This window comes from Carcharodon carcharias, chromosome 31, assembly GCF_017639515.1.
Source record: "Carcharodon carcharias isolate sCarCar2 chromosome 31, sCarCar2.pri, whole genome shotgun sequence".
Classification (NCBI taxonomy): Eukaryota; Metazoa; Chordata; class Chondrichthyes; order Lamniformes; family Lamnidae; genus Carcharodon; species Carcharodon carcharias.
The window spans coordinates 19,117,032-19,135,109 of record NC_054497.1 but is presented as its reverse complement, the minus strand read 5'-3'; the positions used below and the strand labels follow the sequence as shown (position 1 = coordinate 19,135,109).

The 18,078-nt window shown below is 45.7% G+C and overlaps 1 protein-coding gene across 1 annotated transcript in view; it reads right to left on the bottom strand.

The window, feature by feature from the left end:
• Window positions 1-1,944: 1,944 nt before the first annotated feature.
• The window catches only part of LOC121271597 (glutamate receptor ionotropic, NMDA 2B-like), a 668,674-nt gene continuing 652,540 nt past the window's right edge, over window positions 1,945-18,078 (bottom strand). Inside the window, exons 12-13 of the mRNA XM_041177632.1 lie at window positions 9,151-9,389; window positions 1,945-3,744 (exon numbers count right to left, since the gene is read on the bottom strand). Of these exons, the coding sequence (XP_041033566.1) occupies window positions 1,945-3,744; window positions 9,151-9,389 (2,039 nt within the window). The remainder of the gene's footprint in view (window positions 3,745-9,150; window positions 9,390-18,078) is intronic.

The window sequence follows — 18,078 nt, the reverse complement described above, 5'->3', positions numbered from 1 at the left end:
TTAGAATATTTAACCCCAGATCACATTTGACTTCTTATCTGTCAGTAGTGTGCTAGTATTCTGACATTCTTTTAAATTTATCACTGTGTGAGCAACTTCAACCATGTAAAAAATACAAGATGACAGGAGTTAAATGGTGTCAACATACAGCTGGGAGAGAATGATCGCAGCATAGCCAAAGGCTTCCCTTTCTAGACAACCTTAGCAGTCCTTAATCACTAACCTTTCCCAGCAGGGCAGAGGCTCCCATCTAAACAGCTACCACAGATCCTTCAGGCCCTGCAGTCTGTTTAGGAAGCATGGGAGCTGCTGATTAGTCAGGTCGAGTTTCACCTCGATGAGCATAATTCATTCAATGTTTTAATATCATACATTACGCTCAGACATGTGCTATGGTTGGGAATGATGGACTGCCTTTTAACTAAGGGGAGAAACATGCATCGATTAAATGCAGACTACCACACCCGTGATGGTACATTATTGAATCCCCACTCCCAAACAGGGAAGATAGTGGTCTTTCCCATCTGGCAATGAACATCACAGAAGCACCATCTGCACAGCAACACTCTGCTAATTCTTGATCAGAGGTATCAGATATTACTAGATCGTAGTGCAAAATCACGTTTCATTCCAACTGCAATGAAATTTCACATCACGGGGCGAAATTATCATCTAGACCCATGGGATGAAAAGAGACCATCGTCATGTTAATTGATAGCTAGCAGTGTTCCTTCGTAGAAAGACCTGTGAGTACATAGCAAGTGTTAATTTAATTAAGCATCATTAGATTCTCTTCCTGCCTGACAATAAGAAGTCTATTGGGCTGTAATATTATCATTCAACGCAATGGAATAAAATTGTTTTTCCCTGTGTTGCTAAATAGAGACTGCTGCTGGTTTGAGGATTTATTCTTATCCGTAGGCCTAACTATCACAATGATTGTACTTACAGTTTGCATTCAATAGCCACACACCTTAAATTACCAACTTTGACAATATTTTCAAGAATTTCAAGACCACTAGCTTTTGGAACACATGATGTCACTGCTATTGTGACATCACTCTCACTGTGACCTCACTGTCATTGTGACATCACAGTCATTGCGATGTCATCGTCATTGTGACATCAATGACATTGTGATGTCGCTGTGATGCCACCGTCATTGTGACAACACTGTCATTGTGATGTCACTGTCGTCGTGATGTCACTGTCACTGCGACGTCACTGTCACTGTGACATCACTGTCACTGTGAGGTCACTGTCATTGTGACAACACTGTCACTGTCATTGTGAAGTCACTGTGACTGCGATGTCATAGCTTATCACTGTTGTGAATACTGACAATGTCAGTACACGTTGTCCTTGTAGAGTCACTGCGAGCACACACATGCATGCACACACGCACACATCCGTGAATGGACACATACATTTACACATGGATGCATACACACATACACACACACACACACATACATACGCACCACCGATCTGAGATCACTTTTACTAGAACCCAGGTCCACTCCTGTAACAGTGACTGCAGCTGGTGGTTTCCCAGAACCCTGGAGAGGCATTCAGAAGGAAGCCTGATGGAGTCTTCAGTGGTGAATGGGTTAATACAGGTTTTAACTGTACAGTATTGGCACTGATATTAATATTTAATATATCAATCATCACCCCCTAAACAATGATGCTTCACCCGGTGTAACTTGATTCAAATGACATGCAGTTAGAATTTTGCCATATTGTGTTGGACCTGACATAATGTTCATCATGGAATCCAATTCACTCCCATAATAATGCATTTGAAAAAAACGATGTATCATGATGTTCTGCATGAAGATCAAAAACATAAAAAATAGAAAACAGCGGGTCCATCCGGAACTCCAGTATGTCATGCATACCAGGACCTCCTAAACAGCCCCCAAACCAGGAGCGACTCCATCCTCAGACATCCGACTCAATGCTGGAGAGTTTCTCGTATACGTGTCCATTGCTGGACCCGTTGAAAGCCCTGGGAGTCTTGTTATTTGCCACACACACTGTCGGCTGGCTTCCTGTGCACATTTCCTTCTGAAACCTGGCCGGCATGGCGTTGAGCACGGACGAGGCCGCCTTAGCTGAAGGGTGGAAGTCGAAGCGCGCTTTGGAGACGGCCGGGTGCTTGAAGAAGTGCGATTTGCTGCCGTGAAGCAAGCACTGGTCGTCACCGAAGGTGGGGATGAAGGGGTTCTGAGTGACCCGGTCGGGGTAGAGGGATTTGCTCAAGGTATAGCGGCTGAGGTTGTGGCGCTCCGGCGCGGAGGGCTTGGTGACAAAGGCCGACTCGGCCGGCGTCTCAAACATGTGCGCGTAAGGGCTGCCCTCGAGGAAGCGGTCTTTCTCCTTCAGGCTCACGCTCCGCGGGGTGATGGCCACGTTATCTTCTTTTTGCATCTCGACAAACGTGTCGTAGGAGTGCTGCCGGCGCAGCTTGTTGCGGTTGCGCCTTTGCAACTTGGTGGAGTCGGTCGGGCTCTGGTGGTACTTGGTGACGCCGGCTCCTGAGGGGAGCGGCTGGTCCACATCTTGCAATGAGTTGTCCTCGCTGATATCGTACAGGGTGGCTGTTTTCTTGCAGGCTTCACACCAAAGGCAGGCCGCCCTGTTGGCGTTCTGCCCTCCGTAGTTGTGGAGCTTGGAGGGGCAGTTGTGGCAGTAGTTCTCAGGCTGGTGCTCGCTCCACTCTGCCATGCCCATGTTCTTGTCCCACAGGCCCACGGTGGAGGCGTGCAGGTTGCTCTTGCGCTCGCCCGCCCCAAACTCGCCGACGTGCACGTGGTGCGGCCTGCTCAGGCGAGAGCCGGAGGGGTCGTGCTTCGTGAAGTCATCGTCGTGGCTCTTGTAGAGGTCGGTCAGGTCCACGTGCTCCCAGTGGGACGTGTTATCCTTGCAGCGAAACTGGTCGTGGTAGAAATCCCGGAGCTTGTCCTTGTTGAAGAAGCGCGCCTTCCGGTCCGAGGTGTGCGCCTTCCGCCGGTAGGCGAGCTCGATTTCGTCAAACTCCTTCCGGGACTTGGCCGAAGCCGGCCTCTTCTTAAGGCTGTCTTTGTACTGCTTACGGCGCTTGGTGTTGCCTATGTTGCCGTAGGTCACCGTGTGAGTCGATATGTCCGAGACGTCGGATCGAATCAGGTCATCGTGGGCGTAGCGATCATTTTTGAACAGGTACTTGTGGTTCTCATAGCTATCACTGAGGTGGCCTTGTGCATGTTTCAAGGGCAAACCGATTTCAAAGGGCTTCCTTGACAACGGCCTGCCTTGGGTGCCAAACATCGCGTTGTCGCACTCGTACGGGATGTCCAAGGAGCTGGTGCTGGCGATACTGTGCGGGCGGTGATGATGGTAATGATCTTGGTAGATGCTGTTGGTGTCCTTGGCATGGAGGTTCCCAAATGTCCTCTCCACCTCACTGATGTAGTCGCTGAAGAGGTTGTCATCGGGTTGGTAGGATTTGCAGTCGGAATGGGTGAAGCTCCGCCTGTGCTCCGAGACGTCGAAGACTGATGGGTCGCGCCCGATGAAGTCGAGGGCACTCTGGGGAGAGCCGAAGTGCGTGCCGTTGACCCCGGTGAGGTTGGCCATGCTCTTAGCCGTCCTCAGCAACCGCATGATATTGGAATGGGTGTCGTTCACAGTGGCAGTCGGGGACTCCATGCAAGACTTATTATCTTCGATGGGGACGCCATGGATACAGCTATATATACCCTGAAACAAAGCACAACAAAAGAATAAGGAATAGCTCAGTGCGTGTGCAGGACACTAAGATTCAAAGAGGTCTACCTGAAATGTTATTGAAATGGCTGTTAGCATACTTATACTGCAGGTACCAATTAGGTAAATTACATTGAATATGCAGCACAGAAATAGGCCATTCAGTCCCACTGGTCTATTAGTGCTCCACACGAGCCTCCTCCCACACTAATTTATCTAAACCTATTACCAAGTACTTCTTTTCCTTTCCCCCCTCTCATGTGCTTATCTAGCTTTGCCTTATACACATTGACTCTATTCTCCTCAATTAATCCATGCGGTGGCAAGTTTGAGATTCTCACCACCCTCTGGGTAGAGAAAATTCTCCTGATTCACAAGTGGGTTTATTAGTGACTATCTTATCTTTAAGGCCCCTAGCTTTGGCTTACAGAGGTCTTGTGGTGCAACGGTAGTGTCCCTACCTCTGAGCCAGATGCTCTGGGTTCAGGTCCCACTTGATGGCTGTGGGAGGGTGCATTTATAATGTGGCCAAACAGGTTGATTATCAGCCTGTGAATCCTTCCAAGATGCCTGATGGCAGACGGTAAGAGTGGGAGAGTTTCCTGCTCAGCCATACTGCAGAAGGCAATGGAAAACTACTGCAGCACTTTGCCAAGCATAATCATGGACCAATCCAATGGAAATCCACAGTTGCCAATGCCCCTCTTAGGGTGTGGTAGCTGGAGGAGCAGGCGTTCTGGGTTTCCCCATAAGTGGAAAGTTTTCCCTATCAAACCTGTTCACAGTTTTAAAGACCTCAATGAGATCACTCCACGGTCTTCCCTTTCCTAGAATAAGGAGCCCCAGCCTGTTCAGTCCTTCCTTTGAAACTGCTAATAGCTGTAGACCAGTGTCAAGAACCGGCGTGGATTTATATTGCTGATGCCGCATCACCTTCTGCGCAAAGTGGAGTTGGGGATGCTGGGGGAATTTTAAAACTTGCCCCATACCGGTTATAATTATACTGGAGCCACTGGACAGCTGGATGGCTTTTAGACAACTAGTCCAAGGCCGCTGCACATTGTCCGAATTAATTTGGTGTGTCATCAGACCCATGACTTATCTCGCGTGTCATTCTGCAGATTTGAAGTTTGTTACCATGAATCACACAGCTACAGAGTTCAGCGCGACACTCATGAAATTGATAGCGAGGAAACACGTTGGATGGAAATTTCACATATCAGCGGAATCAGGCTCTAACAGTGAATGTTACTGTGAATCAAGTCATTGTAACAGAGACAAAGCAAATCCTGCAGTGTCAGTTTTGTCCAGTAGGCAGCACTCACGCCTGAGTCAGCCCACTCCTAGAAATTGAGCACATAGTCCACCCTGACACTTCAGTGCAGTATTGAGGGAGTGCTGTACTGTTGGAGATGCCACCTTTTAAATAAGACATTAAACCGAGGCCTTGTCTGCCCTCTCAGGTGACCGCAAAGGATCACATGAGGCTATTCAAAGTAGACTGGGGTGGGGGGGGGGGGGGAGGTGGTGGTGGTGGGGGAGTTCACCCCAACGTCCTCACCAATATTTATCCCTCGAAAAAAATCACTCCAAAATATTAACTGTTATTCATCTCATTTACTGTTGGTGGCATCTTACTGGGCACAAATTACTGTCTGCATGACAACAGTCAAGGCATTTGAAAAAATACTTTAATGTGGGCATCCTGAAGATGTGATGAGATGCGATAGAAATGCAGGTGAGTGGTTGAGAGGAGACAGAGAGAAGGGATAAATGGAAGTTACTTTGCTCAGTGGAATGTGATACCCAGGGATCACTGAGATCTCGTATTTTCACTATATGTATCCATGACTCGGATGAAGGAGTAGAGACTTGTACAGCCAAGTTTGAATCTGGTACTAATCTATTGGCAGTACAGAACTTATGTATTGCTGAAAAAAGACACGTGCTGTCGAAGCTTTTCATCTTGCACTCATCAGAACAATTAGCAAGAGTATCAAATTGTAAAGGGAACAACAATTTACACTAAGAGAGTGCTGATTGGTTGGCAAGTGGACTCCGATTGGTAGAGGCTGCCACCTTCAGTCTAACATTAGACATGATTCTGCAATTGAACAACATGTGCTAAACAACCCTGACTGAGCTAAAAAATTACATTGACAAACAATTTAAGGTTATCAGTTGGGCTTGCAGTGTGGCTCACTTATACGTGCTACAGGCTACCTATATTCACACACAAGGCCCTGTCCTTCTCGGCCAGAAGGAACATGTACACATGTTGTACTTTTTTTAACTAGACAAAATAGGCACAGCCATTCCTTGGTTCATTCAATGCCTTGGCCAATCTGAGTCAACCTGCCTGGTTTGAATTTTTAAAAAGTTTGACAGTTAACTGTCAGTTATCAGTTATACTGTGGCATGTTCGCTATGGCAACTCCTCTGCCAATCAGAGTGCACTTGCCAACCAATCAGCACTCTCTTCTCATGCTGTATAAATTGTTGTTCCCTTTACAATTTGGCATTCTTGTGATAAAAACAAAAGCAAAAAACTGCAGCTGCTGGAAATCCAAAACAAAAACAGAAATACCTGGAAATACTCAGCAGGTTTGGCAGCATCGGCGGAGAAGAATAAAGTTGACGTTTTGAGTCCTCATGACCGTTCAACAGAACTAAGTAAAACTAGGAGAGGGGTGAAATATAAGCTGGTTTAAGGTGGGGAGGGGTGGTGGGAGAGAAGTGGTGGGGGTTGAGTGGTTGTAGGGACAAGTAAGCAGTGATAGGAGCAGATAATCAAAATATGTCACAGACAAAAGAACAAAGAGGTGTTGAAGGTGGTGATATTATCTAAAAGGATGTGCTAATCAAGAATGGATAGCAGGGACACGCAAGGTACAGATAGCTTTATTGAGGGTGGGGTGAAAAAGGACTAAAAGGGCATAAAAGGTATTGATTTAAAAATAATGGACATAGGTGGGAAAAGAAAAATCTATATAAATTATTGGAAAAAACAAAAGGGAGGGGGAAGAAACGGAAAGGGGGTGAGGATGGAGGAGGGAGTTCAAGATCTAAAGTTGTTGAACTCAGTATTCAGTCCGGAAGGCTGTAAAGTGCCTAGTCGGAAGATGAGGTGCTGTTCAACAACTTTAGATCTTAAACTCCCTCCTCCACCCCACCTCCTTTCCGTTTCTTCCCCTCCCTTTTGTTTTTTCCAATAATTTATATAGATTTTTCTTTTCCCACCTCTTTCCATTATTTTTTAATCTATAACTTTTATGCCCTTTTAGTCTTATTTCACCCCACCCCCATTAAAGCTATCTGTACCTTGCGTGTCCCTGTTATCCATTCTTAATCAGCACATCCTTTTAGATAATATCACCACCTTCAACACCTCTTTGTTCTTTTGTCTGTGACATCTTTTGATTATCTGCTCCTATCACTGCTTACCTGTCCCTACAACCACTCAACCCCCACCCCCACCCCCCCCCAACCTTAAAACAGCTTATATTTCACCCCTCTCCTAGTTTTATTTAGTTCTGTTGAAGGGTCATGAGGACTCGAAACGTCAACTTTGTTCTTCTCCACCGATGCTGCTGGACCTGCTGAGTTTTTCCAGGTATTTCTGTTTTTGTTTTGGCATTCTTTTGATTTGTCCTGATGAGTGCAAGATGAAAAGCTTCAACAGTGTGTCTATTTTTTAGCAATACTTAAGATGATACCAAGTTAGGAGGCATAGTGAGTTTTGTAGATTGTGTAGATGGCAGCAATATAACAGGATATAGACAGACAGTGAGTGGATAAAATTATGGCAAGACATTTTCAGATTTATCCCTTTATACCAGAGCTCTCGAGAATCAAGCAGCTGACAAATTGTGCACTGGTAAAAGAGTGCTTCCCCTCCCTGGGCCCCTTCTCAGGGTGGATCATTCACATTTATTTGAAATGAACAACAGGAAACGGTGGACAAATGCCACGTACGACCTGCACAGCTCAAGACCACAAGTTGGCAGCGGGGGAGAAGGAGAGAGGGCTGTAGCGAGAGATGCTGCCCCTTCATCCCCCTTTAAATAAAGGAGCTTGGCCAAAAGGAAAGAAAGATTACACAGCAGCTTTTGTAACGTCAGGATGTCTCAAAGCTGCTTATAGCCACTGCAGAACATTTGAATGATAGTCACTGTTGTAGCGGCCAATTTTATACACAGCAAGGTTGCATGAACAGCGTTGAGATAATGACCAGATAATGAATGGGAAACGGGATCCTCCTTGGGTGGCTGAGGCCTGTTCCAGCCTGGCTGAGAACAGCTGATCCAGCATAGACCGGGAATCCAACCCGGAACCTCCCTGACCTACCAGTGAGAGACTGGGTGATATGTTTAAACATTGGGCCACTGCAGGGAGTCACATTCAATGCTTTCTGGTGCAAGGGCCCAAGCTGAACCTCCACAGGGTGTCAGCGAGTAGTATAATTGTTTAAAAATCTACCTTGGAAATGTCGTACAATATAAAAAATGAAACGCCGAGAAAACTAGGAAATCAGAACAGGTAAAATCTTATGGGAATCTCAGTTGTCCATATTTTCCCAGGTTGGGCAGTGAAGTGGGGGGTGGGGCTAAATCACAACTGAGCCAGATCCCAAACCCAATCTTCATCATGTGGATTAATCACCCAATCAGCATCAATGAGCTGGGATGAATCACCCAATCAAGTACTGTGAACTATGGTGGACCATCCAATCACCACCAGTGAGCTGCGGCAAGTTATCCAATCAGGGACAGTGAGCTGCAGCAAGTAATCCAATCAGGGACAGTGAACTGCAGCAAGTTATCCAATCAGGGACAGTGAACTGCAGCAAATTGTCCAATCAGGGACAGTGAGTGGGATTGTTCATCAGCTAAAGATTTAAATTCAAGTCTTCTAATCAAAGGCTCTGGGGAATGAATTACTCAGACCCTTATTCTCCCTGCTCAGTGTCATTAATCAGCAGCATCTGTCCATGTACTGCTTTTATTTTATTCTTTCATGGAATGTGGGTGTCACTGGCAAAGCCAGCATTTGTTGCCCATCCCTAACTGCCCTTGGACTGACTGGCTTGCTAGGCCATGTCAGAGGGCAGTTAAGAGTGCTGTGGGACTGGGATAGGTCGGGCCAGGTAAGGACAGCAGATTTCCTTCCCTAAAAAGGATCAGGTAGGTTTTTAATGATAACAGATTCATGGTCACCATTACTGGCCGCCAGCCGCCATGGTGGGATTTGAACCCATGTCCCCAGAGCATCAGCCTGGAGTCTCTGGATTACCAGCCCAGTGACGTTACCACTGCACCAGCTTCTCCTCCCAACCCTCCCAAACCAAGTCATGACGTGGACAAATGCAAGCGGGCAGAGACAGAGAGGTATGGGCCTTACCCTGCTGACTGAAAACATGACACCTGGTTTGCCAGTGCAGATGCCCATGAAGCAGTGTCTCAGCTGCCAGTAAAAGAGGTGTTCGCAGATGAAGGTGAGAAGACTCAGTGTCATCGCAGCGCCCAACATGTAGAACACACCCGCCATGTTATCAACGTCTAGCTGGCTGCTCATCACCTCGTTCTTCTCGTTGTGACAGATGCCAGTCAGCCAGAGAGCTTCCAGCTCCTCCATGTCTCCTGGGGGTGGGGGGGATAGGACAGAGAGAGAGAGAGAGAAAAAAAATTCCAGTCAGGGAATCGCAGGTCAGGGCAAGAAACCTATTGCCTCAAGACAGGAAGTGCTGGAAATACGCAGCAAGTCAGTCGGTACCTGTGGAGAGAAACAATGAAAGACAAACAATCAATTTAATAATATCAGAACAAAGCACTAGGTGCAAGTGTTGGTGGAAAGTCTCGAAAACTCCCAAAAAGAATTACAGCTGATTGAGGTGATGGAAAGAAACATTCAAGAAATTAGAAAAACCAAAACATGTGACTAGTTAGTTAAAACAACGAGGGGCACAGCTCATGGAAGAGGGGAGGAAATGGAAGACGCCAGGCGTAGGATCTAAAGATCGCACAGCCCAGAAGGGGGCCATGCAGCCCATTGTTCCGTGCTGGTGCTTTGAAAGAGCTTTCCAGTTACTCCCACTTCCCTCTCGCTCCCTCTAGCCCTGAAAACATCTCCCGTGCAAGCAGCTGACAAAATAGAGGAATGTCTGCTGCCTGCATGCCCCTTGAAGACTAGAAGAAAACTGGAAATTCAGAGAGGGCTCCCTCTGTCCACCATTTTAATCCAGCGCTGACCCATCTATCAGTGCGCTTCCCGTCTACAAACCTTACCTTCCCTTATCTCATACTTTTATGTCAACTTTTGCTAGTCTAAATTCCAATGTCTACATTGATAATGGTAAAAATTGGAGGCAGTGGTGTTGTCTCTGGACCAGTAATCCAGAGACCCAGGGTAATGCTCTGGGGACCCAGGTTCGAATCCCACCACAGCAGATGGTGGAATTTAAAATTCATTAAAAGTCTAATGATGACCATTGTTGATTATCATCTGATTCACTAATGCCCTTTAGGGAAGGAAATCTGCTGTGCTCATCTGGAATGGCCTACACGTGACTCCAGACCTGCAGTAATGTGGTTGACTCTTAACTGGCCCTAGTAAACCACTCAGCTGTATCAAACTGGTACAGAAAATTGGAACCCTCCCTACCAGCGCTGTGGGTGTACCTACAACACAGGGACTGCAGCGATTCACAAAGGCAGCTCACCATCACCTTCTCAAGGGCAATTAGGGATGGGCAATAAATGCTGGCCTAGTCAGCTACACCCACACCTCCTGAATGAATAAATAAAAAATCAAACTCATCGCATTGTGACTACAGCCAGTGGTGATGCTGAGGTGCTTGGCATACTTGAATTACCTCAATTTTCTTTAATTGCCAGACCTTTTGCTATTTTATATTAAAGTATTCTTTAAAAATAAAGACAGAATGTGCGGCTTTAAAGTGAATACCAAAATACATCCCACATCCAATTACCCCATGCCCTTGAACTCCACTTCATCAGAAAACAACACAGTCTTCATTCCCCATTGGCAAAGACACAGGGGATCGATGATAAGTTAACGATCCTCTGTGGGAGCACAGCAAGGAACATTATGTGAATGCATTCAAAGTTAACTGGCTGGTGTCACTGACAGTCTTTGCTAGCCTTATGCGTTACGAATGTATATGTGCGAGTGTAGGTGAACATAAGAGCATAAGAAGTAGGAGCAGGAGTAGGTTATACAGTCCCTCGAGCCTGCTCCGCCATTCAATACAGAATTCACAGGGATTTTAACAGCACAGCCGGAGGCCATTCGGCCCATCGTGTCTGCACCGGCTCTCCAAATGAGCACTATAACCTAGTGCCATTGCCCTGCCTTTTCCCCATACCCCTGCACATTGTTTCTATTCAAATAATCATCCAATGCCCTCATGAATGCCTTGATTGAACCTGCCTCCACCACACTTCCAGGCAGTGCATTCCAGACTGTGTGAAAAAGTTTTTTCTCACGTCATATTTGCTTCTTTTGCAAATCACACGAAATCTGTGCCCTCTCGTTCTTGATCCTTTTACGAGTGGGAACAGCTTCTCCGCATCTACTCCGTCCAGCGCCCTCATGATTTTGAACACCTCTATCAAATCTCCTCTTAGCCTTCACCTCTCCAAGGAGAACAGTCCCAAGCTCGCCAATCTATCTTCAGAACTGAAGTTTCTCATCCCTGGAACCATTCTTGTAAATCTCTTCTGCACTCTCTCCAATGTGTTTACATCCTTACGATTGTGGCTGACCCTCAGCCTCTGCTCACTTTCCTGCCCGCTCTCCATATCCCCTGATCTCCTGAGAGGCCACAAATATGCTTATTGAAACCTTAAACATCCTCAACGATGGACGCTCCACAATCCTCCTGTGTAGAAAATTCTAAAGATTCACAATCCTTCGAGTGAAGAAATTTCTCCTCATCTCAGTCCTAAATGATCAACCCCTTATCCTGAGACTGTGCCCCCCTGTTCTGAATTCCCCAGCCAGTGGAAACAACCTCTTAGTGTCTACCCTGTCAATCCTCTGCAGGTTCTTGTGTGTTTCAATGAGTTCACCACTTATTCCACTGAACTCCAGAAAGTCTAGGTCCAATTTACCCAGCCTCTCATAGGACTGCTCTCTCATCCCAGAAGCCTCGCTAATAAACCTTTGCTGCACTGCCTCCAAGGAAAGTCTATCCTTCTTTCATGGAGACCAAAGCCGTGTGCAGTACACCAGGTGTGAATGTCTGTGTGCCCTCGTCTGCATGTGTGTTTATGAGCTCATGTGCCTACACGTGCATGTGCGCCGATGGGCGGGATTTTCCAATCCCACCCAAAGTCAACAGACTTTTGGCCGCTCTCCAAATTTGCTGGTCCCACCCAGAACGATTCCCACTGCTGGTGGGACCGGAAAATCCCGGCCTCTGTGTGTGTGTGTGTAATGTATGAAAGGTGGCACCTCCAACAATGCAGCATGCCCCCAATGCTGCACTGAAGTCTAGACGATGTGCCCAAAACCCTAAATTGAGGCTTCAACCCGCAGCCTTCCGAAACAGAGGTGAGAATGCCACTGATGCAGCCAAATTACCTGCGGGGTGGGGGGCAGTTGTTGAAGCTCAGCAAGAGTAGAGGTGAGAGTTGGGGAGATGGTCAAAAAGGTTGGCTTTAAATCCAGAGGTAAACCAAGGCAAAGATATACACCCAGGTCTGACAGCAGGAAGGTGGGAGACATACGGTATGGAAGAGCTGGGAAAGTGGAGGACTGAGAGCCGTGGCATAAGGCTGCAGAAGGGGATTGTCATCGTAGGGATTTGTAAGCTAGCATCTTGAAAATAACATGCACGGGCAGGTCATCTTCCGAGCTGCCCCTTTAATACTCCATCTGTCCTATAAAGGGTGCACTGCATCCACTCAGGATATTCAGTACATCCCACAGTCTTATATAATATTCAGATGCAAACTGACATTTCCTTATAATTAGTGCTTATCTCACACCGCAACATCCAACATAAATACACAACTGCTAATTCAACCGAACCTAAATTCAGAGAACTCCAGGCACTTTGAGGCAAATTACCAATAGTTTTTTAAAATTTATTTTATTTATTCTTTCATGTGGGCTTTGCTGTCTGGGCCAGCATTTATTACCCATTGCTAGTTGCTCTTGAGAAGGTGGTGGTGAGTTGCCTTTCTGAACTGCTGCAGTCCATTTGGGGTAGGCACACCCACAGTGCTGTTAGGGAGCGAGTTCCAGGATTTTGACCCAGGGACAGTGAAGGAACGGCGATATATTCCCAAGTCAGGATGGTGAGTGACTTGGAGGGGAACTTCCAGTTGGTAGTGTTCCCATCTATCTGCTGCCCTTGTCCTTCTAGGTGGTAGTGGTTGCAGGTTTGGAAGGTGCTGCCTAAGGAGCCTTGGTGAGTCCCTGCAGTGCATCTTGTAGATGGTACACACTGCTGCCCCTGTGCGTCAGTGGTGGAGGGAGTGAATGTTTAAGGTGGTGAATGTGGTACCAATCAAGTGGGTTGCTTCGTCCTGGACGGTGTCAAGCTTCCCGAGTGTTGTTGGAGTGGCACTCAGCCAGGCAAGTGGGGAGTATTCCATCACACTCCTGGCTTATGCCTTGTAGATTGTGGACAGACTTTGGAGAGTCAGGAGGTGAGCTACTTGCCACAGAATCACTAGCTTCTGACCTGCTCTTGTAGCCACAGTATTTATATGGCCGGTTCAGTTCAGTTCAGTTTCTGGCCAATGGTATCCCCCAGGATGTTTATAGTGAGGGATTGAGCAATGGTAAGGCCTTTTAATGTCAAAGGGAAATGGTTAGAATGTCTCTTGTTGGAAATGGTCATTGCCTGGCAGTTGTGTGGCATGAGTGTTACTTGCCATTTATCAGCCCAGGCCTGGATTTTGTCCAGATCTTGTTCCATATGGACACGGATTGCTTCAATATCAGAGGTGTTTAGGTTACAGCACTAGTTTACAGTGCCTAATTTAGTAAGATCCCTTTCATCCCCCAGCCTTTATAGTCACTCTATGTTTTCCAGAAAACAGAGATAAGCACATTGATTGCTTCGTCTGTACCTCTCCTTAAAAACTCACCTTTACCTGTTTGCCACGATGAGGGATGTGAGTGCTGGGAGTGGGAACACAGCCCCACTCTGGTCGTCCAGTATTGGTAGCAGGCACTCTTTGGTCAGCTGTAGCCCAGTTAGATGCCAACCACAAGGCTTGGCGACAGTGATACGCAGCTAATGATTGGGGTCTGGAATTCACAGCCTGAGAGTGTGACAGAGGTGGGTTCAGCTGAAGCATTCCAAAGGGAATTAGACTTGTTATCTGGAAAGAAAGAATGTGCTGGGTTACGGGGAGAAGGGCAGGATAGTGGCAGTAGGCGAATTGCTCATTCGTTAAGCCGGTGCAGACATGATGGGCCGAATGACCTCCTGCCCTGTAACAATTCAGTGATGATGAATTCATATGAAGGCAAATTGCCTTTCTCTTAAGAACTTAGGGATAGAAGTAGGTCATTCAGCACCGCCCCCCCCAAACATGTTCTTCATCCATAATCATCTTGTGAGCTTTTGAGGGAACCTACATGTTCATTCGCAGGATCCCAGCCCACAAGAAATATTACATTTTGACTCATTTGTGGTTAACTAATCACCTCAGAAGAGGACTCCTGAGCTGAGCCACTTTTGAGAGAGAACGCCTAATTAGTAGCCCCGAGGAACTGAATTTTGAGGCTGTCAAGTTCTTCTCATGTTGGAGGAGTCAGTAACCACAGGAGATGTTGTTTTCTCCAGGTCCACCTGGATTATAATTCAGGATCCAAAGGGAGTAGGAAGTTGTTTAACCTCAATCGCATGCAAGTGGCACCTGGCCATTATTTAAAAATCAAATAGAGTTAAGCACAAAAAGTGCAAACTTTAATATTTCTTGTGGGTTGAGATCCTGCTAATGAACATATAGGTTCCATCAAAAGGTCAAGAGGTGATTATGGATGAAGAACAGTCTTGGGGGGGAGTGGTGCTGAATGGCCTACTTCTATCCCTAAGTTCTTATGAGAAAGGCAATTTGCTTCGTCTGAATTCACCATCACTGAATTGTTACAGGGAAGGAGGCCATTCTGCCCATTGTGTCTGCTCTGGCTCTCCGAATGAGCAATTCACCTAGTGCTACTATCCCGCCCTTCTCCCGGTAGCCCAGTACCTTCTTCCTTTTCAGATGACAGGCCAATTCCCTTTGGAATGCTTCAGCTCCACCTGCCTCCATCACACTCAGGCAGTTCATCCCAGACACCAACCATTCACTGCATGAAAAGGTTTCTTTTTCATATCACTTTTGCTTCTTTTGCTAATTACTTTAAATCTGTGCTCTCTTGTACTTGATCCTTTCATGAGTGGCAACAATTTCTCTCTATCTACTCTGTCCAGACACCTCATGGTTTTGAATACCTCTATCAAATCCTCTCTCAGCTTTCGCTTCTCCAATGAAAACAGTCCCAACTTCTCCAACCTATCTTCGTAAGTGAAGATCCTCGTCCTTGGAACCATTCTTGTGAATATTTTATGCACTGTCTCTATTGCCTTTGCATCTTTCCCCCAATTAATTATTCCTACTCTGGATTATTCTTTGTCCTTTTCCACAGCCAATCTAAACGTTATGATACAATCTCACTGTCCCCTAAATGTTCTCCTATTGACACTTGATCCACTTGGCCCACCTCATTACCAAGAGCCAGGTCTAACAGTGCCTCTTTCCGTGTTGGACTGGAAAAATAGTGTTCTAGAAAATTTTCCTGAACACACTCGAGGAACTCTTGCACCTCTGCCCTTTACATTACTATTATCCTAGTCTATATTTGGATAATTAATGCCCCCCACTATAACTACTCTATAATTCTTGCACCCCTTTGTAATTTCCCTGCAAATTTGTTCCTCTACATCCTTCCCGCTAATTGGTAGCCTATAGACTACACCGAGCAATGTAATTGCACCTTTTTTGTTCCAGTTTAGCTCCAGCTAAATAGATTCTGTCCTTGACCCCTCTGGGACATCCTTTCTCTCCAGTACTGCAATGCTCTCCTTAATCAATGCCACTACTCCTGTTCTACCTTTCCTATCTTTCTTGAACACCTTGAATCCAGGACTATTTAATATCCAGTCCTGCCCTTCCTTGAGAAAGGTCTCTGTTATAGCCACAACATCATATTTTCAGATGGCAATCTGCACCTGTAACTCCCCAATCTTATTTACCACACTCTGTGCATTCACATACAAGCACATTAACTCCAATTTAGATGTTATCACTTTCTCCCTGACCCCACCTGATAACTTACTATTCCCACTTTAATGCTATCTGTTTCTCCCAGTATTCTGTGCACCTTGCTATTCCTCTCTGGTATTTCCTCCTGGTTTCCATAGCCCTGTCAACTTAGTTTAAACCCTCCCTGAAAGCACTAGCAAATCACCCGCAAGGAACTCAGTCCCAGCTCTATTTAGGTGCAACCCTGCTGGCCTGTACAGGTCCCATCTCCCCCAGTGTCCCAAGAATCTAAACCCCTCCCTCCTACACCATCTTTCCAGCCATGCATTAATCTATTTTATCCTATTTTTATACACACTTGCGTGTGGTACAAGGAGTAATCTGGAGATTACTACTTTTGAGGTCCTCCCTTGCTAATTTCCTACCCAGCTCCCTAAATTCTGACTGCAGGACAACATCTCTTTTTCTGCCAAAGTCTTTGGTACTAATTTGGCCATGACTGCTGGCTGTTCACCCTCCCAGTCCCCGTCAGGGTGCTCTACAGCCGTTCAGTGACATCTTTGACCCTGGCATCAGGGAGGCAACACACCATCTTGGATTCACATCTGCGGCTGTAGAAACACCTATCCATTCCCATCGCTGTCGAATCACCTATCACTATTGCTCTTCCAGTCTTCCTTGTACCCCACCCCATATAGCTGATTCACTCATGGTAGTAAGCATTCCACCTGATTTTACACTCAACCCCTTTTCAACCAATTTTTAATTTTCCCCTCCATTGCTGTATCAGGGTTCCCTTGTCATTCCTTGATTTCTCAATGCATAAGGAATGTTCAAATATCAGAACTAAAATTACATTTTATTAGTTTGAACCAGTGCCAATGTGGCTTATTGTAGAATTTTAGAATCTTACAGCACAGCGGGAGTCTATTCAACCCATCACGCCTCTTTGGTACCATTATCCAATTAATCCCACTGTCCAATTAATCCCATTCTCTTGCTGTCTCATAACCCTGCAAATTTAGCACTATTCTCACCAATTATAATCTGCATTTGCCTTGCCTATTCAAATTGATATTCAATCTAACTCTAGAAGATTGTCTTTCAGATGCCTCCTTTCCAGACCAAAGAGCTCAACTTTCTCCAGTCTTTCTACATAATTGGACACCCCTACTCTGGGCTTTACTGCACTGTCTCACTTTTGTCTCAGCATTGAGAACTTCAAACAGTTGTAGGAGGAGGTGCATGCAGTGATGTTGATACATTCATTACTGATATCACACAGCATTAACACATTCATTACTGATATCGCATTTTTCTTTTTATTCATTAATGGGCTGTGGGCATCTCTGGCTGGGCCAGCATTTATTTCCAATCCCATATTGCCCTTCAGAAGGTGGTGGTGAGCTGCTTTCTTGAACCGCTGCAGTGCACGTGGTGTAGGTACATCCACAGTGCTGTAAGGGCCATTACTTTTAGACGTTTTAGCAGTTTGATACAACTGAGTGGCTTGCTAGGTCATTTAAGAGTCAACCACATTGTTGTGGTTCTGGAGTCACATGTAGGGCCAGGCCAGGTCCTTCCCTAAGCAACATTAGTGAGCTAGATGGGTTTTTATGAAAATTGACAATGGCTTCATAATCATCATTAAACTTTTAACTCCAGATTTTTTTTTATTGAATTCAAATTCAAATTCCACCATCTGCCGTAATGGGATTTGAACTCAGGTCTCTGGATTACTAGTCCAGTTATAATACCACTGCGCCATCGCCTCCCCGTTAACACATTCATTACTGACATCATACGCATTAACACATTAAAAACTGATATCACACGTATTAACACATTCAATACTGATATCACACGTATTAACATATTCAATACTGATATCACATGCATTAACACATTCAATATTGGTATCACACACAACACATTCGATACTGATATCACACAGCTTTAACACATTCAATACAGGTTATCACACAGTTTTAACATATTCAATGCAGATTATCACAATGCTAATACATTCATTACTGATATC